Genomic DNA, 25387 nt, shown 5'->3' with positions numbered 1-25387 from the left:
ATGCTGCTATTTCATTTTACTGGTAAAAGTTAAAAAAAATGCAGTACACTCATTGAATAACACTTGGATGAAAAACATTGGGGGAATTCATAAATCACGGCATAGTGAAGTGCAAAAGGCACAGAATGAATGGGGCAAGACAGGATGTTGGAAGATAGGTCAAAACCCTTCACAGATCTGCTGCCTGCCATCACACCGTTGTATAATGAGGAAAGACTGCTGAAAACTGTTTTATAGAAGCTTGGCTATGTGATAGAAACAGGAAACCCACTAATAACACTTGAAAAAACCCAAAACAATCTAGTTTAGTAGCCATTAGAGAGAAGTCTCCATGTTGTAGTACTAGAGACTGTTGTAGTACTAGAAAGTACTAGTTTCTGAGAGTGAAAGCACATACTGGATAAAGACTTAATGCAGAACAGATGAAGATGTAGTATGGCCTCTGGGGGTGAATGGAAAGTCTACATGAACATGAAAAACAGACAGTAGAATAGTGAATTGGCCAGTACAATTCTGTTATTAAAGACAATTTGTGAGGCAGATAAAAGGGGGAGAAAAAGGAAAACCCTGATCAAATTAGGTGCAAACATTAGAGCTGTTTTTGAAGAGAAAATGGGGATAGGTACCGGATCAAGATGAGGTATCAGAAAGGCAACTGCACCTATTCCTAGAAGCAGAAGCACCCTAGGGGTAAAGCTACAAGAGGTGGCTCAGGGAGAAGTGCCTCTGTATCTGTGAGCCAGGCAGGAGCAGGTGAAGAAAAGAGCTGACAGCCATAGCAACAAAAGACCAAAAAATTGCAGGAGAGAGAGGGTATCAATAACCAGAGAAACTTACAGAAAAGACTTTTGGAAAAACAGTTCTACTAACTTGGTCACAATTGGCACATTGCCCTAGGCTCAGAAATAAACAGCAAACCCAAACAGAACATATTTTAAATTCCAATCACACATATTTGTACTTGAAAAATCTGTCCACAGAAAGTTTATCAATCTATATAATGACTGTGGATTGGTCATTGTTGCATCTACATTTATTTCCTCAGTCTCTTTTCTGCCTGTCACTTCTTAAAACTAATAACCTGTGAAGAATTTGGAAATTATAGAAAGGACATTCATCACAGGGAACCTGGACACAACACAGAATAATTTTATCTTCTATGACTGAATAAAATGTAACGTGAATTTTTAATTTGGTAAAGCCACTTGCTGACTTTTTTCTCAAGGACTACATGGCCTTTGGATCACGCAGGTCTTCAGTTGTTAGGTATTTCCTGACGATTCATCAATGTATGAAAGAATTATGATCATAAAGCAAAGTAATTATATCATGTCATATCATATTAAGTAATCAATTTATAAATAGCCCTCCCTACTGAAGTCTCCTAAAGGATTGAACACATGATATATTGCAGGGTTAGAAGTTCCTTCTTTAAGCTGAATGTTTTTAAAAAAGCTTGGAATGAAAAATGAGTTTTTATTGAAAAGGGGTGAAAATATCTCAAGGTTTATGTCAGACATTTAAGCCTACAGGTAATTTTGCTTATTAAATTTCTTAAGTAATTATTAAATGCACTGCCATTTTATAAAGCTAATAAATAATAATTTTTAAAAAATTACCTCATAACCTCTGGAACTATTTTGTATTCCAAAATGTGGAGTGCCAGGGTCTGTACATGTATTGTGAGCTGGATCTAAAGCAAAATGTGAAACACAACACAGGTTATTTTGGTACAGAAAGAATACTCTAAAACTTCTTGCAAAGATTAAATCATTTCATCAATGTCTAGTGATGACAAGAATTGAATTTTTAATGGAATATGTGTATTTCTATACATTACACTAGTAGTTCCAACTAAATTTCCAAATAAAACATAGCAATTTCTTTCAGTATATTGTCATTATTTTAAAATATTTTTGTACGTATTTCTGGTAGTGCAGACTTTACAGTTCAGATTGTGTTAATTTTTAGTGATCTTATCCTTTTAAAACTCTTTGAATCCATAGCATATTTCACTATTCACAATAAAGTTGGAATATATAGTGAAATCTTTAGAAAACTTCATATTCTCTTTGTTTCAAAGGAACAGCTTAATGATTAAGTTGGATTTCTTAAAAAAAACCCCTAAAATTAAAAAAAAACCCAACGAAACCCCTCAAACCATAAAAACCCATACTCATAACCAGCCTGCTTTGTCATAGCAAGTAAAATACCTTTTATTTTTGCATAGACTTTTTTCCTATGCCACCAAGAAAACAAGTTTCTAATGGAGTACTACCTCAGTTGTTGCTGGAGAATGACTTTCTCTCAATTAAAAAAGCACATGCCAACAGAGTAAAACTAATTATCCAATGTTCAGTTTCATGAGAGTAATTTGAAGCAGCCTGAAAATGTTTTTGACACAGTAATGCTCATATTCTGATGATGGCTTTGGGGTTGCCAGTCATATCCACCAGTTAGACAGCACAGAACTTGATCCAGTGGATTTTTCTGTAACATGTCATTCTCTTTTGGCAACCAAGTCTGCTTTATGCTTTCACTGAATTACAAAGAACACAGCTTAGCAATATTTTATCGGTAAAAATTTTTAGTTTTCTGCATAGCAAAAATTGAACTTATCACTTACAATAATGTGATATTTCATTTCACTCTTGGCCAACTCCTATTTTCAATATTGACCATCAATGAAGCATAAAAATTCAACTGGACTGATATTTACCAAAGGCTTCAAAAGTTAGGTGGATATTGACCTAACGTGCAAGAATAAAAAGCAAACATGCTCCTGACCTTCATGCTCAGCTCCTGACCTTGAGCTGCTTGAACAGCTCAAGAACTTTTTACAAATTATCAAAAGCTGGAATGCTATTTCTAATAATAGATACATGAAGCTGAATTGACTTTTTAAGACAGGTCTCACCCAAAGAACCCAAAGGAAGACTTCTCAAAATATTCTGTGGAAATCATTGCCATCCAGAAATAGAAAAGTTTGCACTGTATTTTGTATTCTTAGGTATAGCTCTAGGTATTAATCACCGCTCTTAACTTTCAAATTGCTTAGAAATTATATCTGTGAATATGATCCAATATTCTCTGATGTAACACAGTCAGGGAGGGTGGCACAGGCCAGCTGCCCCCCGGTCTGGGGTCCCTGGTCTGTGTAATCCCACTGGATCTGGGGCGCCCGGCCCCCGAGGTTCCGCGGCATGGTGTGAGTCTCCAAACCACGTCAATTCAAGCAGGAATATCGTGAGGCTAAGAAAAGAACTGGACTCCATCTCTGTTCTGCTAGGGAGGTTTATTTGGGGTATGGGTTTCGAAAAGGGGTGCAGGGAAGGAGAAGGGGGAAGGAAGACAGGGCAGGGAGCAGATCCTAACAGCTCAGAGATGGAAGACCTCGAGCTGATCTGGACATCACCTTATAAAGGGAAAGGAAGGGGAGGAACTGTCTCTCCTGGAGCCAGTCACGGGGAGTCTGAAGGTAAGACAGGCACAGGGAACCCACCAATAGATTTCGGGGTACAGCAGAGCGTATTTCAAAATGAACCAATGGTATACAAAGCAGAGGGACAAAGGAGCACATGGAATCCCAAAACCCCACATTGCTACAATTCTCTTTTTACAATAACATAAAAACTAAGATATAAAAGAAAACCTTGTATCTTTGATGCACTACTTTCCACGTGCTTCTGTATTACACTACATAAAATATAAACAGAAACGTCCTTACTACGTTTTCAAATTTGATTCTTTGCATCAGACCTGAAATTTAGCTTTTCTAAGCCTTCTTGCCTCTGTAACAAAATATAACTGTAAGATGATTGCCCAGTTTGCAAAAACTATGGACAGAAGAATTCTGTTGACTGTTACATCTTCATTTAAAAATACAGACTACTTTCAATAATCATGATTATGACCTTCTCCCAGAGTGCCCACCCCACCTCTTTCACACAGCTAATATCTCAGCCACAACAAAATATATAAATGGCCTATAATCTACATCTGAATATGTTTGTTTAGAAATATCAAAGAGAATTTTTTTATTATAACACCAAAATTATTCTCTCTAGCAAGTTGCCCCAAGTGGTATCAAATTCTGATCTCAGTGGGAGTTAAAGGTGTCCAGCATTTCTCTCAATCTGATTGATGTAACATGCTAAAAACCTACCAGTTGCACAACAGTCATTGAAAAACTGAGAGTATTTGGAAATTCATCAGAATTTCAAAAGATCAGAGATGTACAAGCCACATTCACAAAGTCCAAAACACTTTTTGATTTAGGATTGATTCTGAAAAATGCCTTTAACTCTCCATTGACAAAATCTGGTCTTTAATCTGCCATAGTCTTCTGCATAGAATCTAAGAGATTCTAAAAATAGATGGAACAAATTTATGCACTTGCACATCTTGACATTCTGCATTTTTAGCAGACAAGCAATCATGTAAATTTACAAATGACTTCATATGTGATTGTGTTTATCCTAAAGCTTTTACACTCACAATATAACCTTATTTAACTAGTTCTTTTTATATTACACAGACATTTTCTATATTTGGATAGCTAATTGCTAGATCTAGGATAGTGCAATAGTTTATAAAGAATATTCTCAGTAGAAAATGAATTAGTGGTGGTTATTACCAATGCATGTTGGCTGAATTCCACTCCAAGTACCATCTGCTTGACAGAATCTTCTTGAAGAGCCTATTAGAATAAAAGGGGGTCTGCATTGAAAGCTAACTTCAGATCTGTAGGTGAAACTTTTTCCATTAAGGCGTCCTTCTGCTGGAGTTCCAGGATCACCACAAAACACAGCTGATACATAAAAATGGAAAGGAAAAAAGGGTATTAAAAACTGCGCGTGCTTTAACCAGTAGTATTCTACATTGTTTTATTTGCAAGTCAGGCATACTGAATATGATTGCAAATACTATGTTCAGTTATCTCTGTAGGGTTGTAGCTTGGCTAAATTCTTGACAGCAATTTAAAATTAATTGTCACTGTTATAGCTATTGTAGGCATAAAACTTAAACTGGAAAAATAGACCTGTTATTGAGATACTTAAATGTTGATTAGATTTGGATGAGAAAATAATCCCAAAGTAGACAATGCTATATTGCAATGCTTCAAAATAAAACCATTTTTCACATCTGACACCCTCAGATGAGTAGGCTGGAAATTTTTGCCCTAATTAGATGAAACGAAAAATGTTTATTAGGGTCCTGACAAGATTTCAAGCACTCAAAGAGTTGAGTTGACAGATTTAGAAAATGCTGAAAAACAAATTCAAGCAAGATATGAGTGTATGTACTCTCCTTCAGAAAGAAAAAATTGCTTAGAAAGGCTACGAGCTATGAACTTAAGGGTTAGCATCCTTGTTTTCACCTGTCAATGGAAATGAAAACAGGGAAGAAAAAAAGGAAAAGCATAAGGGAGAATTTCAATCACGCTCACCACAAGTAAAATACAGAACATACAAGAGGATTACCAGTAAGGCCAATGGTGATGGGTCTAATTAGATAACAACAGATGGAGGTGACTTTTGGGGAAAGGAAGAAGACTGTGACCTTTAATAGGCACAGCCACTCAAATTTAATAACAAGGTAAGCTTTTGGGTACAAGCACGGAGAATCCTGCAGCTATTCATATATTACCTGATGTAGCTGAGTCCTTTTTAAATTGTGATTCTGTGACTGTAGCCCTAGACAACTCATTGTAGCTTTGGAGAAGCCCAACACAAGTGTACCCTGAAAACTTACGCAAACATTGTGGGACGTCGCCCCGCCAAACTCCTCGCCCTTCACAGGAGAGAATAGCTGTGTTAGACAGCTGATAGCCTTCTGCACAGCTGTAACTCACACTAGCACCCCAGCGAAAATCAGATCCTTCCACTTTCCCATAGAGTACTGTTGGAGGTGGGCCACAAGTAATAGCTGTGTCCAAAAAGAAAAGTTATAATTTCAAAAATTTACAGGGTTTTAGGAATATTCAATATAATATACACTCATACATTTGAAACTACAAAAGGGTATTTCAGGCTATTGTTACAACAAAGCACACCAATGTTGACAAAGCAGTCTGTAATAGACAGAAAACTAATTTAAATGCAAAAATAAAAACTTTGGGTTTCAGAAGTCCTTGAGCACTAGTTTGCTAGAAGCCAGAAGAGTACATAACTTACCTAGTTTTGAAATTTTCCCTACATCTTCATTACTAATTATTTTTGGCAACAGGTTACTGAGATAGGTAAAGGTTTTCAATAAACATTATTTCTTTCAATAAATAAGCTTCCTTTCTAAATATTTGCATTTTCTTTTAATCTAATTTTGCAGCACTATTTAATATGACTTTGCTCATTCACCTGCTCATTTTCTAAGGCTTTATGCACACAATGATAATTAACTTTATTGGCAATTAGGGGCTAAGAAGTTATTCTCATGTTTTCCACCTTCTGATAAGAGTGCCCAAAATGAAGAAAACTGGAATGACCAAGTTTACATTTCCATATCATTTCTTTTAACAGAGCACAGCCATAAAATCACTCAGCCAGTAATTGTCACAACAGAAAATGCAGTCAGTTGAATACATATGCCAAAATTTAATTAGTAGGCTAGACTCAGACATCAAGATCAAATGGTGCTAGGTGAGTTGGCAGCCTAGGCCTTTCATAAGCAGAAGATGCCCTAGGCTGTTAAATTTACTCCCTAGACTGCTGAAGTTGTGTTAACAATTTTCACCAGGCTGCCTTATTTGTCTTTCAGCCTCATCTCCACTATGACCTTCCTGCTAGCACTTGCAATTAGCTATTTGTGAACCGTATTTTTGGCTGTTTGTGATGACTACACTACTGCAACAAGGGAATCTTTTACAGAAAGCTTGGTTTGCAGAATTTTGTCCATCTAATCCAAAAGAAATGGGCTCAAAAAGGAAAACGGGTACTTCATTCATAATTTTTTAAACTGAGCATTCTGACAACCTTCATTGCAGTGATTTGGTTTTACTTTAGTCAATAATGTCACTATTTTGACTACTATTATACCACAGCATATGTACAAAATAAATACAAATTCTACACAATTACTTGGCTAAATGTTTTAGTCACATTTGGAACAGTAATTGTTCCAGAGAACATTTTGAAAATTTTTAAAATAAATAAAGATGCTGGTTAATGAATACCACATAAATGCCAAAGAGTACTTGAAAACTATTTAAATTCAAAAGCTCACCTTTGCAAACTGGTTTACTCTGGTTCCAAGTGCTGTCTTTTACACAACGCATGGTAGATGAACCTGCAGGTTCCATCAGATATCCTGGATTGCACTGATAGCTAACTGTCTTATTAAAAGTAAAATCATTTCCAAACTGAATGCCATTTGCTAATGCACCTGGATCTCCACAGTTAATCACTAGTGAGGGAAAAAAAAAGGAATTTTTTTAACAAACATGTAACAAAACATAAAACCATGTATACTTAATGTCCTTTCTTTTAGTGTATGATACAAAAAAAACCATCTGTTTCTCTCAAGGAAAGTTATCTTTCTGAGGCATTTCAATAGCATGCACCAAATACTGTTTTCCCTTAACACAGTAGCCTCAGCTGATATGCTCTACTGCTACTGCAGCCTGTTAAGTTGGTGGTAGTTTTGACAGGACTTTTTCTCCCTTCATACTGAGATCTTTGTCACATTATGCCTAAAGTTGATGATGCAATGGAATTCCAGCAGAGTTATGAAATGCCTCTTTTTTCGCCCCTTTTTATTTTTCTTCCTTTTTTTTTTTTTTTTTTTTTTGGTATGTGTATAACTGTACTGATGCACTGTGAGTCTGGCCTTGTCAGTGAGATCACTAGTCCTTCTTGCCTTGTAGCTCTCCTCTGGTCCCTACTCACCCTCCCTAACGGAATAACCCAAGGCTTGCTTCTCCCTGATTCTTGGTCCTTAGCAGAATGCTGATTGATCAATTCTGACTCATTTGGCATACAATAAAAACTGCCACAGTAATGTATCCAATTATACAAAATTTGATTTTGAACTACCAGAACTTCCTCCTCTGAGCAGAAGCCACAAGAAAAAAAATGGAAAAAAGTGTTAAAGGAAACTCTAAAGGAGCATCTAAATGTAACATTATTCTAAAAAATAGTTATATCATTGACCTGACATTTCTGAGGTAAACAAATATAATAAAGTTACCTATGTAGCCATCTTAAGAAGACCGTTCTGGAAACATCTAGCATGTGTTATAAGGGCATGTACCTTTAGATATATTAAAATATTCATGTATTACAAGACAAGTGAATGTGGAAAAATGTGTTATTTTATCAATCAAAACAACCATTTTCAGTAGGAAGGCTGGATGACTTACTACGCTAAAGCTTTAGAGGAAGAAAATTTCTTTCTGACCTGTGCAGTCTGGAGCAGTGCCAGTCCATGTCCCATTAGCAGTACAATGTCTAGTAGTTAGCCCTGAAGTCTTGTAACCTTCCCAGCAGGCATAAATGACTGAGCTGGAGAATAATATTCCATCAGTGTATATTATCATACCATTGGCTGGTGTGCCAGGGTTCCCACAAGATACAGCTGCAAAGAAGAGAGTAAAAAAAAATAAAAATCAGTATTTTGATGATAGGTGACAAATTGTGATGGAAAAAAAGAGGGAATGAACAACGAGGTTAATAGCTCATCTTTTAAAAAACCTATAGAAAGTTTTACTAAGAAAATATTTAATAGGTATATTCTTGAATTAACGTTTTATTTCTCTTTGTTAATATTATCACTTACATTTGTTTTTCTTCCTTTCTTTTTCAATTGCAGATTCAGATAGTTTACCCTTTTTGTTCTACTCCACCCAATACAGTCACTGGAGCAAATAAAGCTCATTCTGGACTTTCTGACCAACCTATACCTCTGTTTTGCTTTTAGCACATTCTTCTATTCTCTTCCTGACTTCTGGTATCCCCTTTTTTTAATTGTAAAAATGCATAAATAGTAAATTATGATCTTCTTATTAATTTATTTTTTTAATTGGCCTCATACTTTTGGGCATCTATATCAATACTTTAAGGCAACAATTATATTTCAGCTTCATATGTCTGAGATTTGACAGCAGTTTACCTTGATTACTTTGACTGCATGTTGGGGTTTTTTGGAAGGTTTAGCAGTGAGGGTTTTTTTCCAGAGGACCAACCAATAATTAAAAGAATTTGGGGTTTTGTTTTTAGTTTTCCTACAACTTTTCTAACAAGTCTGCTCCTTTGAGACACCAGCTAGAATACTGCATCCAGCTCTGGGGTCCCCAGCACAAGAAAGGCTCGGACCTGCTGCATGTGCACCTGCTGGATGGACTCCAGCATAATAGTTATAATCTTATAATTAAAAAATAACCGGTTTAGATTTTAGGATTAAAACAAACACAATGTGCCAAGTAAAAACTAGTCACCCGTTTATGTTTACAATGATACCTTAATGTCTTTTAAAATCAATTTTTAATCCATTTAGGTATAAAAGTTTCAAATAGAGAAGAGAAAAATTCAACAGGTTGGAACTTGAATTTGCGGGAATCAAAAGGTATTCTCCTCCTAATCTCATCCTTACTTAACCAGGAAACAATTGAAGGATTATAAAAAAATGGAAAGAAAGAGGATTTTTGTCTTTGTTTTTCTTTTTTCTTTTTCCCTGAAAAGAGAAGGTTTAATCAAACACTATAAAGAAAGAGGGGGAAAAAAAGCAATGTTTCAGACACTAATAATTGCCATTGACTTCTGTTGTCCTACGATAATTAATGTCTTCGTGCAAGCAAAGTAGAAAGGATCCTGCAAAACTTCAATTTTCTGCTGGAAATACTTATACAAATACTGATCTTGTGCCCGCTGCCATTTTTATACAGTTATGATAATATCTGCACTGACAGAAAATTAGTCTGTGCTGAAGAATACTGCAAAAGGACAACTGTTAGATGAGGCTACAGGGCTAAAATGTGTAAATGAAAAAATACAAGAATTTGTTAAAAATATTTTGTTCTATCTTCCATTTTATAATTTAGTTTAGGGGACAACAGATACTACAGAATCCATCAACTCCAATGAATTAGATAAAGTAACTTTCCAAACATTCTTGGAAAATGAGAAGTCCTTATAAAACTGAATTTAAAGTCTTCTATTACTGCTTTCCAATTTGATATGCACAAAAATTGTAAAAATTCTTTATCACATTTTTTATCTTATTTTAAAAAGTGATTTTCAGAAATATTCTCTGCTGCATTTCTTCTGAAAGAGGCAGCATAAAAATATGTCATTAGAAATTAGTCTAATTTGTGTGGAGAAATATGTACTGATTTATTAATTTATTTATTGATTTATGCAACTTTATTTTATCATTTATTCAGTGTTTGTTGCATAGATATTGCATCTATGAAAGTAATGTTGGAAAGAAGATGAAAGTATTTTATTGTTACAAAACAAATGACAGATTTATTTATCACTCTATTTTCATATCTTCAATCAAAAGCATTTGTTTAATCTTACATCTAACTCAGGTATCTATTATTTATTTTCAGGCTAAATATTTTAAACTAAAATTATTTTCTTACAAACTTATATAATATATTTAAATATATATTCCAAAACTTTAGCAGTTTGGATTTAGCTTTCAAGCAAAACAAGAACCACTTGCAAGCTTTTTTATGTCACCTTTCTGCAGAATGTTATGAAAGTGTATTTCTGCCTAACAAAACTTTTCAATCACAGAAAAAAAGTCTTAAGTGTCATTCAACAGTGTCAAAATGCAGTGGTATCAATACCTACCTTCACACACAGGCTGTATACCTGACCAGGAACCGTTCAGCAGGCATGTTCGCTCCGCAGACCCTCGCAGCTGATAACCCATTTCACATGAGAAACGTAGCAGACTTTTTGTTTTGAACTCATCCCCTAGTCTAGACCCGTGAGCTGGTACTCCTGGATCATCACAATAACCAGGATTATTTCCTACAAAACACAGCAGAGCAGAATCATTGGCAGTGACATTATGTACAAATGTACTGGCAGTGAAAATACTCTCTTGCAAACAGTGCCACTACACTGATTTTTACAAACAATCTTCAGTATTACAGAGTGAAACTAAAGCCAAAGATGAAAATACATATCTTGCTACCCTACTTCTTATCTCAGAACAATACAGGACTAAACACCAAATGTGATATAAATAAAAGAGAAAAGATAATTGAGAACACAGGAAGCACCCCTGTCACTTTCTGTCAGTTCAACGAATTTGTTGGTTTTTGACATAAATGGTATTTTCTACACATTGTATTTTATTGTTTAACTTGAAGTGATAACTTCTAATAACAAGAATTAAATCACAGCAAGAGTGAAGAGAACCATATTCAAATTTATAAGAAATGCATTTGAAATACATATCTCCACAAAGTGCTCCTGTCCCTATATTTCAAGATTGAAAATTATCTTATCCTCCAAATTTTTATGCAAATATTGGTTACAAATTTAGAAGAGAAAGAAGGTGTTGCAAGACAGATCTCCCAAAGATGTCGTCCTAAGTCTGATGAATCAGTCAACTGCCTTATCATATAAAGTAGCTGTTACAGGAGATACTATACAAACTGGTTAAGGAAGCATGGTCTCAGGATCAACAATTTATTATAAATTTTGGTGCAAAATTGTGTATCTCCTAAATCCTTCTGTGTCTACACTGCAGTTCACAGCAACATTATCCTTTGTTCTTCACTTTTGAATTATATGCCTAAACTCAGATTCTGTTGAAATTATGGGGTTTGATTTAGATATTTCCTTTTTTTTTCTTTTCCCAAAATATGTGTAAATAATTTAATAGTTTGAAGTCTGTATATTCTCACATGGGTTTCTCTTCATAGGCATCCCTCTCATATAAATGACAAAATCCTAAACAAAGAAAAAAAACCAAGTCTTTGAGAAAACTCAAATATTTCATTCAGAAATTAAAATTTTCTTAAGGCAGAAAGCATGACTACATATGTGTCATAAGGTTTTAATTACAGCAAGTATGAGTGGATACAATCATGATTTCACATAAAAGGAGGCCAAGAGAATTCCTGAATTCAAGGCTAACTTGTGGGTTTTCATTGTGTTCACTTTGTTTAGTACTAGATTCTTCTAGAATAGATTGTTCTTGTCACTCTGCTTCACAGCATTTGGACCTAGATTTCCTGGTGGAAATACATGCTTGCAATCAGTGTGAGTTTCTTGAAGTCAACTGGTATATTCTGCCTACCTGTGTACAGTAAAACTCACTCTCCAAAACGTGGTGGCTACTTCCAAACTGTCTGCTGAGAATGATCTCCAGCACACAGAAGCTTTCAAAGTATTTCTGCATTGTTGGACTGCTAGGTGGGATGCGTAAAAGTTATTCTGGGCACAATTCTAAGAGTATAATTGTCTCAGGGATCAAGCACTGTCATCCATGACCTATGCCCTGGCACTGCTAAAGCAGAAGTCCAGATGTGGCCTCTGGATGCTATCTTCCTCCACTTACTCTAAGACATTACTATTTCACAAACCTTTGTCTGCTTAAAATGTGTGAAATAACATGAGGACTGAGATTCAGGCTCGCACTGTGGCATGTTTACAGCATGAAACAGATATATCACATAACCTTTGGCTTGTGAATGCAAAGGAATTTTTCAGGGCAGAATGATCTGTGATTCTGAAAATTTGATGATGTCTCAGTTTGCTTTGGGACTCTGCTTAGAGAATTACTCCAGATGAATGACTGGACATTTTTTTTTCTTGGACATACATAGTTTTTACTTGGAGAAAATTTGAACTGGGACCGTGAAGTTTTATAGTCAAAGGGTATAGACAAAGGCAATTACAGTCTTTGAAGGACTTCATACAGAATTATGAAGGTCTAGACCCTTTTTTATTTAGTAATGTAGAAGATTCCATATCCATTATTGAAAAATGAGAGAGTCATCTTAAACAAAAATGTCAACTATTGCTTAATTCATAAGATACGAAAGTCCATCATTGCAACAGGTCTCAGGTGGCAAAAAACCCTGAGATCATATTTATACCATCATAGAACCATAAGGTATTTGAACATATATTAATGTATAATAAAGAAATAAACCCCTTGAAGAAAGATACTACAGGTTTTATACATTATATTTGGTCTGTTTTTCATATCCCTGAAGTATAAAACCAATTACAGTTCTCAGTCATCCTGGGCACAATCATTCTTTTACTGACATTAAGACAACGAATTATTCATATTGGGTTTTGATGGATTAATCTCCTGAATATCTAACACAGAAAGTGTACTTCTTTCTACAATTCTAAATACCTCAGAGAAACGAGACACATTTTTAGGGTTTTCTTTGGCTTTTGGGGGGGGGGGGGTGTGTGTTTCTTTACTTTTTTTACACTGAGCTAACAGAGATAGATTTTAATTTCCCTAGGGAATCATCTTGCACTCAAGATGGTGACCCATAGTATTCAAACTTAGAAAATTAAATTTTGCATCAGTAACAATATTTTAGTTACATTAGACATATTTTTCCCCAACATAAGACATGAGTATAGTGCTCTTTAATGTTTTCAAAATGTATGAGTCTATAAAAATAATATCATATTCATGACCGATATCTGAAGAGTCTCAGTTATTAGCAATTACAATTCCCCTCCACCAACATGAGATTTTTCCTTGTGGTGAGAAATGTTGGATAACTGCACTAGATTGCTATGCAGCCTTTAAAGTCTTGGTGCAATTTCAGATCTAGCATATTATGCTGGATAAAAAGGTGAAAGTGACATAAACGTGGGCTTAAGACAAGCAAGAAAAGATTTCTTGTTCTGCAGTGATTCCTGTTAAGTCTAGGCATAAAGACCACGATGGCGGTGAGATCTAGCAGTGTGAGAAGACTCTAAATTATTTCCTCCTTGAGCAACACAGAACAGAAAAGAAACAGTAGTGATTTAAATTCACTTCCTTTTCTCAGTATTTCAAATTCTACTCAGCATCCTTTCAGAATCAGCTCATAAATGGACCATTTTCAATGAACACTTCTTCAGAGCTTTTTCAAAGTACTGAAATTCAAAGTACCTTACACCAATTTAAATTAGGTCAAAGCTGAATTGTACTGTATTGAATCACATCAGCCCAATGGTGGGCACATCCAAGAGTTCAGGGGAGGTTATAAGAAGATTGTATAATACAATTGTAATTGTGAACAATTTTCTCACTAGGAAATTTTCTTCTTAAATCTTTCAGGTATTTGTTCTCTATATACCAAAGTGTGTAGACCTGTTTCCCTTACAAAACCTATCAATATGCTGTGGATGTCCTTAGTGGCCAATCCTTGCCTGAACTCTTCAACAAAATTGTGTGATGTTTTAAGGCTTCTTCTAGATTTGTATAGTCTAGGGGAGAATAAGTTGTTCCTGTGCTTCCTAACAGCATCAAGAACACATCAGACATTAATGGTGTTTGTGCATTGTGACACTAATAAAGTATATTTCTGCAAGTGAAAAGAGGAGCAAAATGTATGACATTTACCTTAAAACCTTTGCTGTGGAGTTTCTTAATCAAAATTTTCTGACATAATAACCTTTGTTTACACAAACCTGTTCACAGAAATATTACACCTGCATCCTTTTTAAGCAAAACTTGACCAGGTTTGAAGTACTATTTTGCTGCATCTTCTAATACACTGCAGTATGCAACTACAGCATCTGGCTAAGGAGTGAAGTCGCAAAGTAATAACAAAGAGAATGAGACAATTATGAGAATATTTCAATAAATGGGTATGATACAGCTGAGTGGCTATTGGTGAAATAACAATATATTTGGAAAAGAAAAAAAACCCCAAATATTCCACTAAAAAAAAGTGAGAATAGCCTTATTCATGTGACAAGGTGACATTCAGATAATGGTTGGTACAAGTACCTGAACAGTGAGGGAGAGTCCCACTCCAGTGGCTATCTTCTTGGCATTCCCTCGTAGAATTTCCTATGAGCCTTCGACCCGCTGTGCAAGAATAGTGAATTATGGAGCCATAGGTAAATTTGTCTCCTGAAAGAACTGCGTTTGCAGGTACCCCAGGATGTCCACAAGAAATGGCTAACAAAGGAAAGAGCACAATATTATGTTTTTGTGGCACAGAAAAAATCTATTATAACCTTTAAATACAAGGCCAGTTCCACAAATATACACTTCTGGCTGGATTCCAAACCTTTCACATCTTCAGCTTTATATTGCTATAGATGATTTACTGGTCATTTGTAAGATTCAACACAAAACTACATATAAAACTAACCCATCAAGTTTAGCCTTTCTCTAAAAATATAGAGCTTTATTTCCTCATTAATTTCTTTTCATGGTCCTTTCCTACAAATAGTACAAACTATTTCAGTTAGGAATAGGAAGGAAGAAACCAACTAATGCTGATGTTGCAATGTGCTTGTATACTGCAGATATGATAATGGTAGGTAACTTTATCATATCTACAGCTAGGTACAGTTTTAGTAGTATAGTAAAAGAAAATATGTATCCTGTAATATTATTATAGCAATGTGATGCACTAGAGTGAGAAAGAGGAAAATGGGTTACTGATAATTTTTATAATTTTAATTGTATTTCTTTTTCTAAGATGCAAGAAGAAAGACACATGCTTGCACCAGTAAAATATTCTTGCCAAATGAAAAAAAAAATGCAGCTATTTTGTATTTAAAATGTATTTTGCCTAATTTTTTTACTACTGAAATGCGAATAAACCCACTTTTTCAGGTTATAGCTCTTATTGACAAATATTGAAAGCATAGATTGCTGTGAAAAAAACAAAATAAAACTGCTTGGGTCATGTGAATATTAGTCATATAGTAGTATGAAAAGCATAATTAATAAATTTGCCAACTTAGTGACATTTATTGCTCTGATATATAAATGCAAATCCATGAAATAAATCACATTACTAAAAAGTCACAATTCTGTAAAGCAAGTACTTTTAAATCATCTGATATGTTTTAAATTGAAAAATACTTTTATTTCATTTATTATTTCTTATAATTTCATTGCAAATTAGGAATCATGTCAGCAAATTAATAGTGATCAGAGCAGAAAAATATCTCAATGAAAATTAAATTCAGGCAAACTGTTATTTTTTAAAGGTATGAAGCTTACTGATTATAGGAAACACCAGAAGATTTCCTCCCTCTCTGAGGAGAAAGTGATGGAGGAAGTATGAAGTGATGTTATGAAAAGACCCTCTTGAGCAAAATTTTTCTACACAACATTTCACAGATTTGTTCTCACATATACACTACAATGAGTCTGAAAAAAAATAAGTATCTGATATAGGCATTAATCATCTTAGACTATCATTCTAAATTACAACACATAAATAATAATTTTAGATTTCCCTAGCTGTTTTGAGATACCCTAACAATTCACTGACAGGAGAAATGCATGTTAACTTTCTGGCATTTGAAATAATAGTTCCACAGTTCCCTGGAAACATGCTTTTAATAATGGGAAGTTGCATGATATCTTGTCTTAATGTTTTCTCATTGAGATGTAAAATCTGCAATATATTGATCTTAAAGTCAAGATATTATTTTAGTTCCTTAATAGATGGCTACACTTTTTTTTTTTTTCTATCACAATTTAAAGTCATGCACCTCGCTTTAATGCTAATCCAACTGAATGCATACTCACACAGACACTTTGGTAATGATCTATCCCATAATCCATTAGCTTTACAGGTCAGTGCAGACGAGCCCAAGAGATAAAAGCCCTTCTTGCAATGGTACGCCACGCTTGTTCCGTATTTGAAACTCTCAGGATAATTCTGCTGTCCGTGACGGATTGCATTCTCCACAAAGCCAGGATCAGAACAGTTCACCACTGTAAGACAAAACAGTATTCATCACTGATTTTAACAGCAATATCATAAGTTTAGCAATGATTTTCATTACTTCACTAGCAGCTCGTGACTGTGGTTCCTCTGTGGCTCATTTGTGGGATTTTTTTTTACTCAAATATCAAGTATACTGACTCCTAAGTAAGTCTCTAGATCTCTTTGCTTTGAAAGTAATACTAGAATTTTACTCCAGTTCTTGTAATAGTCTTGGACAAGCTGCATAGTATCAAGTATAGAAGTGGTTCAAAGATGAAAGAGAAATTGGAAGAATTTGTTATAATTTCCTTGGTAGGCTTAGTTTGGTCTTCTATATAATTTTTACATGAAGGAAGAGTGTACACTTTAAAAAAACACTTTGACATTTTCTTTTTTAAATTTCCTCTAATGAGAAAAATTGCTTCAAATATTAAGAAAATTTTCTGCTATTAATGTGTACAACAGGAAAAGGAAGATGGTGAAAAATCAAATATTTGATAGGGCAGCGGGAATGACGGTAAGCACCAAAAAGCATGAAGTAATTTTTTCAGATAGCCTTTAAAACCTAAAGAATTATGGGCTTTATCACGACTATTTAGTTTTTATATAAAGCATATCTACCCTCTCCACTCCTTCATTTCATCCTCTGCAGTGAATGTAGGATCATAGAATCATTTAACAGTGGGGGTTGGTAGGGACTTTTACAAACACCCAATTTTGCTGTCTGCTAATTTGAAAACTATCTGAAAAGTTACAAATATGTACTCCACCCCTGCCCTGTCTTTATTCTAAAGGTAACAGTATAAAGAAACAACAACAAAAAACTAGAATATTATTAGAATCATAAATTAAAGCTCATCAAAAAACCACAGGACTCTACCTTTCAAGTATGTCATGTAGTTCAAATCAATTTTAATGAAAAAGAAATCAGGAGAGAATATAGATAATATTATCATTTTAGAGGTAAGACATACAGAGTCATGATTAAACTGCTTTTTACTCCTGAATAACATTTTTTTAAAAGCCTAAGTTTTATGATACATAGAGCATAAATTTGGTGATTAGATAATACATTAGAACAAGGCAGCTTTTGCAAATGTTCATTCATTGAAAGGACACTTCATTTAATCAGCTAAAGAGTATCAGGATGTTAGAAAAACATTAACATCCTAAAATTGAATCTACAGCAAAATCCAATTATAATTTGTTTTATTTCTCTTTATATTTTAAAGCTATGATTTTAGAAGTGTTATATGTTCATAATTTCAACCTCAGAATTCTAGACAAACACATACCTAGGTCTAAAGTGATCCATATGAATCCAAAGCTTCCCTTCATAAAAGTTATTTTAGAAGTAATATTTCAGGGAAAGAACTCTCTTTGGCATAAAGAAACCCATTTTTCATATACCAATTGTTATTAAAAACATGATACAATTACACAGAAAAGTCAAATACATTAAAAAAATAGGTATTACAGTGATGCCCACAAAGCATTAGAAAGTCATCTTATAGAATGATTATGTTCAATGAAAGAGACACATTTTTTTCTTCTTCCTGAGCAGTAGGACTCAAAACTTTAGTCTCTTAATTGAAACCGTTCCTATTTTTTTATGTTGAATCCTATGAAATAAATCACCAAAGAAGTTACATTTAGCTTGCATTATAACAGTTTAGCTTATATTTCATACTACCAACTTTTGTTTGAACACTGTGTTATAACTGTAACATTTTATACCTAAATCAGATTTGTGCAGATTAAACAAATAGGTGTTTACATGAGATTTCATTGATAAAAAAAAAAACCCCTCTTTATCTCTTCACATTTTTTTCTGTCCCATAAGACAGAGAAAAATGTAAAGTCCTAATATCTCATTGCTTTTTGAAAGCTGTGAGAAATTTGGATGTGGAAGTCTGTGTCTCTGTAATTGCTTTGAAGAACTCAGAAAATTCTTACTTCTGGGGATCTCTAAGAGTATTATCACGAGAAAACACTTTATTCTTTTTACATGACACATTCTTTGTTACTGCTTTTTTTCCATGGTTACTAATCACCGTCAGCTAAGTCTAATACTTTCACTGGCAATATAACTATAATTGTAGAACAGGGACACATGTGAAAGTCTGTAAAATGTACAGTCCACTGACAGGAAACCTTACCAAAACATTAAGTTAGATCTGAATGAGCTCATATGTCTGTACTTGCAGCGCAATTCTTTCTTACAGAAACTAGCACAGTTCCCAGAAGCAGCACATGCTGCATCCTAATTAACCCTGTTTCTTAGGCAATTAGACATGGTGTAGTGCTGGGTAGGTGCTGCTATAAAGTTTCTGCTTTTGGAATGAGCCTGCATCCTCTGCACAGTTATAAGTTACCTTGTACAAACATATCCTTAAACTCAATTTTTCCACATATATATACATTCCTAAACATTGGAATACACATCTGTATCAATTCGAAGAAAGCCAGGACTTGTTCTCTGGCATGAGGCCAGCAGCTGGTGGCAAGGTCTAAGCTGTTGTGTCCTGCTACCCTCCAAAACAGGGTGAATTTCTCTGAACTACTCATGAAGAATGATCCTGCTGTCCATACTAACCCCTGAACCGTGCTCCAAACAATTCCTGTGGATGTGCCACTTGGTTCAAATGAATAACCATCTAAATAAGTAGATGCAATTCAACTCCCATGCCCAGGCACTGTTTAGTTTAAAAATATATGTAAATTTAATTTCCAACACAGAAGTGAATATTTCAAAATCTTTTATTTAGTTAAAACTGTTTTTTATGGTAATTTGATTCCCAACTTCACAATAACACAATATTGCTATTGCAATCCATCATATAAAAAACTGATGTCCAGGGTAGTAAGGAATATTTCTACTGGTGCAGAACAGAACTCAGGTCTTCTTGAGACCTATATCCATGTTCTAATCAGTACACCATTTTGCAATGAAACTGCATATTAAAAAGTAACTATGGCAAAATAAGACTTTTCCATTCTACTGTTTTAACAACTATACAATCAAGATATCTACCTGTTTTAACAACTATACAATCAAGAGCTGCTCTTTCCTTAAATAATACATGTAAAAAAGGGTGAAATTGTGCTTTATGACTGTAAAAATCCTGGGGAAAAATAGTAATTACATTCTTCTGCCAACATCTGAAGATGAATTAATATCTATTTATCAATATGTCAATCATATTTAAATTTTTTCTGTATTAGAAATTTTATCCTGGTGCAAGTAGGACTCCTTGCTGTACTCACAGAGATCCACAGTACAGATGCATATTTAGTAGTCTGAATTTAATACTATCCATATTTGTTTTAGCTCAGGACTATAACACTAATAACTGGGCATACACAGCTTAAACAGTGCATACACGTTTACAGTAAAATTTCATTAATGAATACACAAAAACTAGTGGAAATTTCCATGCGGACACATACTACTGATTTTCTTTGCCAAGCTATAGGACAAGATCCACATTGTTTGTCAGATAAAGCTTCTTATAATGTCAAAAGAGTCCTCCTCCACGCAATATACATTTTTAGTTTATTTTCCGGTGGGATTTTTGGGTGGTTTTGTTTGGTGGTTTTGGGGTTTGGGGGTTTGTTTGTTTGTTTGTTTTTTGGTTTTGTTTTGGTTTTTGTTGTTGTTGTTATTTTGTCTGAGAATGAAGTTGCAGATGCTCTGGTACTCTCTTTGATGGAAGGGGGAGGACAGTAGAGATCTAGAGGCAAAAACCTTTAAATGAAAGTGCCTTCTAGAGCAAAAAAGTAGACAACTTCTCATGGCTTCACAGAGTAAAATTAACAGTGAAACAACATTTTAGAATTTGTTCAAAAGACAAAAAAAATGCATTTGTTTTCCACTGCAATTTAGAGAAAATCATTGCTATTGAACTCAAATACGCACCACATTAGTTGAAACAGAATATTGAAAATAATAGTTCAAATTATTCCAATTTTAATCTCAGAATATTCTATTAAAACAGAAGAAAAATCTGACGCCTATTGCAAAATTCCTGCATTTATTTAAGGCTTTGTATATTCATGAATACAATTGTTTTCAAATATTCTTCTCACCTTATGGATTACTCAAGCCTTTCCCTAGGTTAAATTTGTAACAAGCATACAAAAGAGCTGTCCCTTTTTTGAGTGAAGTTGAGATTATTGCCATTAAAAAAAAATCAAATATAACTGCTTAAAATTAAATCTTTGGCTTAATGGGTAAGGGTGACAAGTTAGCTTATGGAAAGTCAGTACTAGAAATTAAAAGAAACTTTATTTCCTTAGATACGCTGGCCCAAAGCTACCCAAAAGCAATTCTAACAGAACTATCTTTGCAAGTCAATAGGGAGAACAGAAAAAATTAATTCTCCATGCTGACCAGAAATATGGAATGTTCAAGGAATATATTGCATTCCCAAAGTATCAATTTGTCTGTGTGTTACAGAGTTCTCTCACCTGTACCAGTAGTATCTGTTTAGACAGCTCAGTGATGAATGAAATACAAAACAGTCACCAAATGCATAATTCAAGCTCATGCTCTGTAAACAAAATTCTTGCATCATTCATGAAGTCTTATCAAATGGTTATGCAAGAGAATATGATCCCTCAACTTAAAAAGTAACCACAATTATGCCTGCAGCGGCACTTAAGATCAGCTATCGGTTTTTAAATATATACTCAAGTGTGCTGTTGCTAAGAAAGGCTGCAGTAAGGAGTACTCCACAAAAGAATTGGAGTTGGCTGGAATACAGAGCTAAGGCAGTATTTTCCCTGATTGCCTTTCACCCTGGGGACTCAATTGTAAATCACAGTGAGAGTAGACGAAGATTGCTTTCTCTCAATGACACCTGTCAAGGGTTACATGGGAAATGAATTCTGTCAGTCTTGGTTTAGTCTTCTGGAAAAGCTGCAGAATGCTCCAAGTCCACCCTGATAACTTTGGAACCTTGCACTGAGTAGATTCAAACCCTTGAGGACAAAGAAGTTAAAAGACCATGTCAGAGTCCTCCAGGGCAGCTTTCTGTTAAAAAGTGGAATGATCATCACAAAGTACATCATTCACAGTATTTCATTTCTTGTTCTCACTCTCTTTTTTTCTTGACAGAAACAATCTTAAGTTTCTTTTATAAACTCTCATATCTGATCAACAGTATTTTAAAACTTTTTATGTGAAAAGTATTACAATAATTTTGGAATCTAGAACATATTTAGGGACTGACACTCTAGAGTGAATAAAGAGTAGAGAATTCACTCTGACTTTATGACAAGTTCTAAAAAATGCTGTCTGTGAAAAGAAAGAAAGCACTCCTTGTGAAAGCATGATGACAAAATTGTCAGTAAACGGAATTTTAGTAAAGATCAATGCAAAATCAACAATAAACAAGAATGAAAACTTCTCCAATTTTGTCAGGTATTATAATAGCAAATTGATCAGAAAGATAAAGTACATAGCTGTTATTTTCCTGTACATGTGTTGTCTACACAAATTCATTTTGGTCATCTGTGTACAAGTAGTATTAACACAATAGCTTTTGTCAGAATAGTACAAACTCTGGGGTCATGATTTAAAGTCTTTTTCTTTAGATTCTTTTTTAATCAGAGCATTGCTTTTCACCTGGAAGAAGAGCTCGTCAGATGACTCAAGAGATGTGTCTACAACCTTCTGAAATGTCTTTGCCTGATCTCCAGGCTGGTTTCACTTCAGAGAGGGGCAACTCCATGAGATCAGGTAAATATCCCAGATGCTGTATGGCATCACCCATGGTACCTCACCTCTTTATTTAGGAAACTGAGTCAAGTGCAAGTTATCCTTCTGAAGAATATCAACATGCTATCAACATGAATGGATTAGGTATATCTTTCACTTAAAGTACAAAAAAGGCACAAAAAAGGCCTTTGACTTTGGAAAAAATAAACCCAAACAAAACACATTTCTCAAGTTATACAAACGTTTGACTCCACAACAGATGGAAAACTGCTTAAATTCAGGGCTGCTTTTTCTTTGGATGAGAAGAATTGGTCATCATTCTCAATCTCTCCCACCTATCAGCTGACATCAGAAAGGTTATTTTTCTTGTCAGTGAAGAAGGGGAACATATTACCACTGGTTCAAACAACATAACCACTGAAGAGAACATGATAAAATGAACAATACCTTGAAGATACCAGATTCTTGATAAGACATAAAAGTATAATTAAACTTTTCAAGAATCTATGAGCAATGAGATAAAAGAAAGATAAACCTTTCAAGTTTGAAATTCAATACAAATCCAGTATAAATAAACAGAGACCTGAATTCTTTATTACTAACAAATAGTCTGGACTTACTGATACAGACTGGAGAATGTGAACTAATTCAAACCTCTCCAACTCTGCCAAATGGATCTTCCCATGAAAATATTTCTAGTCTTAAGAAACATTTTTCTACCAGTAGAAAAGCTCTTAAATCTCACTTACAAAAAGATACAAGGAATTCTGAAGGGAACATTACCAAAGGACATCCACTTTTCCTGGCACAGATTATGAATGTGAGTCTGCCTTAATACAAGCAGAAAGTGTAGTGTTTAATACAGAAGTTCTTACTTCAAGCATAGTATTTGGAAAAATGACCTGCAGCGCAATCAGGAGTGCAGAGCACTGATGAGACCAACTGACTCAGTTCTAATTTTTTGTGGTCAAGAACTATTATAAAAAGTAGAAAGCATGGAGATTGGCTTTCTGTGCTTCCAAAGACTAAACAGGAAGTGGTTCCAAACTGCTAATGGAAAAAAATCCACAGTGAACATACTTGCTTTAGGATTTAATAGTCAAAACTAGTTCTGGGGTAGCAGTTAGGTTGCCCCAAGCTCTACTCAGGCAAGTTTGCAGAAGAGACCAGAGACCTGGGTATTGTAATTTTTCCAATACTATTTGACTCCAGTTTAAAGGCAAGTAAACTGACTACTTGACCTGTTCTTTATCAAATAAATAAAGATAGAGTCCATGTGGAGAATTACAAATTATGAATTTATAGTCGTACTTCAGTGACCTTCACATTCCAGAAAAGGTTACTGCTAATCTTCAAAAAAAACTAAATATATTGAAAGGATTAAATATAAAGTTTTAAACAGACATTGCTTTTTAAATAACTCAAAACATTGAGGTTTCTATCTCACAAAGTACCTGAATATCACAACATGCCATTTTTTCACTTGTGACAGAAACAGCATGAACACAGTTTTTCCAAGGTATAGGTATTTTAAGAATTATGTTACCTCAGAACACAGGTCCAAAGCAAATATTAAAATGTGTGTACATTTTAAGAGATTTAAGGTTTTACTTGATGAGCCAAAACAGTTAACCAGAACAGATAAAAGCATTCTGGAGTAGGGGGAAATATCACTGCAAAGCAATTCAGTGCTTTAAGTGCATTTAGGATATACAAATATATTAAAATCCTTTGTTTCTTACAAGTTTTTATAATATGGCTTTCAAGCAACAAATATAATATTTTGTGTGCCTTACCTTTTTCTTAGCCATAACCCCCCATATAACTGCCTTGCTAAATTTCCTGTCACTGATTATTTAGTTAACCTGCTATTTACATAACAGACAGAAGCAATGTATCACTGCAAAAGGGTGCCTAAGAACTGCCCAGCTTTATTTTCTGAAAATATCAAGGTTTCCTATGCATACATAACAGCTCAGTTTCAATATTAAATAAAATAATAAAATTAAACAAATAAAACAGAAACTTCTGCAATTGCTTCAAGCAGCAATCTTTAATTTGTAGTACTTCATGTGGAGTCTCAGCCAAATGAAGCCAAGTTCATTATTGACTCAGATGAACTCAACTGAGGTTTGAAAGAAAGGTCATATGTAAAATCTCTGTTGAATTAAATGATACAGGTTTGCCAGGAGCATCAGTCCTTTCCCTGCAGTATATTTGAAGAGCTGGAAGATTTACTTTCTTAGTAAACAAATTCATAATTCATTGCTAACAATAATCTTTAAAACAAATGTTTTCTACCCATGAGTTAAAAGGCAATTTTAGAAGCAAAGGCTTATGCCAGAAGAAGTACTATTACTTGCTTTATGTAAGTTCTAATCAATTCAATTAGAACAAACGTGACAAAGGAATATAGTTGGTGTATACACATATAGTCTTGTAGTAAATTGTACAAGAATACTTGAACTTGGAAGTGACAACTAAACAGTTTGCCCAGGGCTTTGTCCAGCTAGGTTTTAAATAGCTATAAGAAAGGAAACTCCACAGTGTCTCTGGGAAATTTGTTCAGGTGTTTTACCACCCTCACATTTAAAAAGCTTTTTCTTATGCTTGGTTTTGTGCCCTTTGAGTCATGCACTTCCAGTGGGCACCACTAGGAAGTATGGCCCTCTTTTTTTACACTGTCCCTTAGACATAGAGGATAAGCAACATTCCCCTCAGCCTTCTCTTCTCTAAGTTGAACAACCTGAACTCTCAGCCTCTCTTCAAATCACAGGTGAGTCCATGTA

At 34.5% G+C, this 25387-nt stretch overlaps 1 protein-coding gene across 1 annotated transcript in view; it reads right to left on the bottom strand.

Moving 5' to 3' along the window:
- CSMD1 (CUB and Sushi multiple domains 1) overlaps window positions 1-25387 on the bottom strand; it is a 1097029-nt gene that overhangs the window by 21170 nt on the left and 1050472 nt on the right. The window contains exons 55-62 of the mRNA XM_085056685.1: window positions 16696-16884; window positions 14929-15102; window positions 10794-10976; window positions 8395-8571; window positions 7222-7401; window positions 5755-5928; window positions 4637-4810; window positions 1620-1693 (exon numbers count right to left, since the gene is read on the bottom strand). Coding sequence (XP_084912811.1) covers window positions 1620-1693; window positions 4637-4810; window positions 5755-5928; window positions 7222-7401; window positions 8395-8571; window positions 10794-10976; window positions 14929-15102; window positions 16696-16884 — 1325 coding nt within the window. The remainder of the gene's footprint in view (window positions 1-1619; window positions 1694-4636; window positions 4811-5754; window positions 5929-7221; window positions 7402-8394; window positions 8572-10793; window positions 10977-14928; window positions 15103-16695; window positions 16885-25387) is intronic.

Source organism: Lichenostomus cassidix, chromosome 3 (genome assembly GCF_008360975.1).
Source record: "Lichenostomus cassidix isolate B80296 chromosome 3, HeHo_3.0, whole genome shotgun sequence".
Lineage (NCBI taxonomy): Eukaryota > Metazoa > Chordata > Aves > Passeriformes > Meliphagidae > Lichenostomus > Lichenostomus cassidix.
This window is presented reverse-complemented; position numbering and strand designations above follow the sequence as displayed.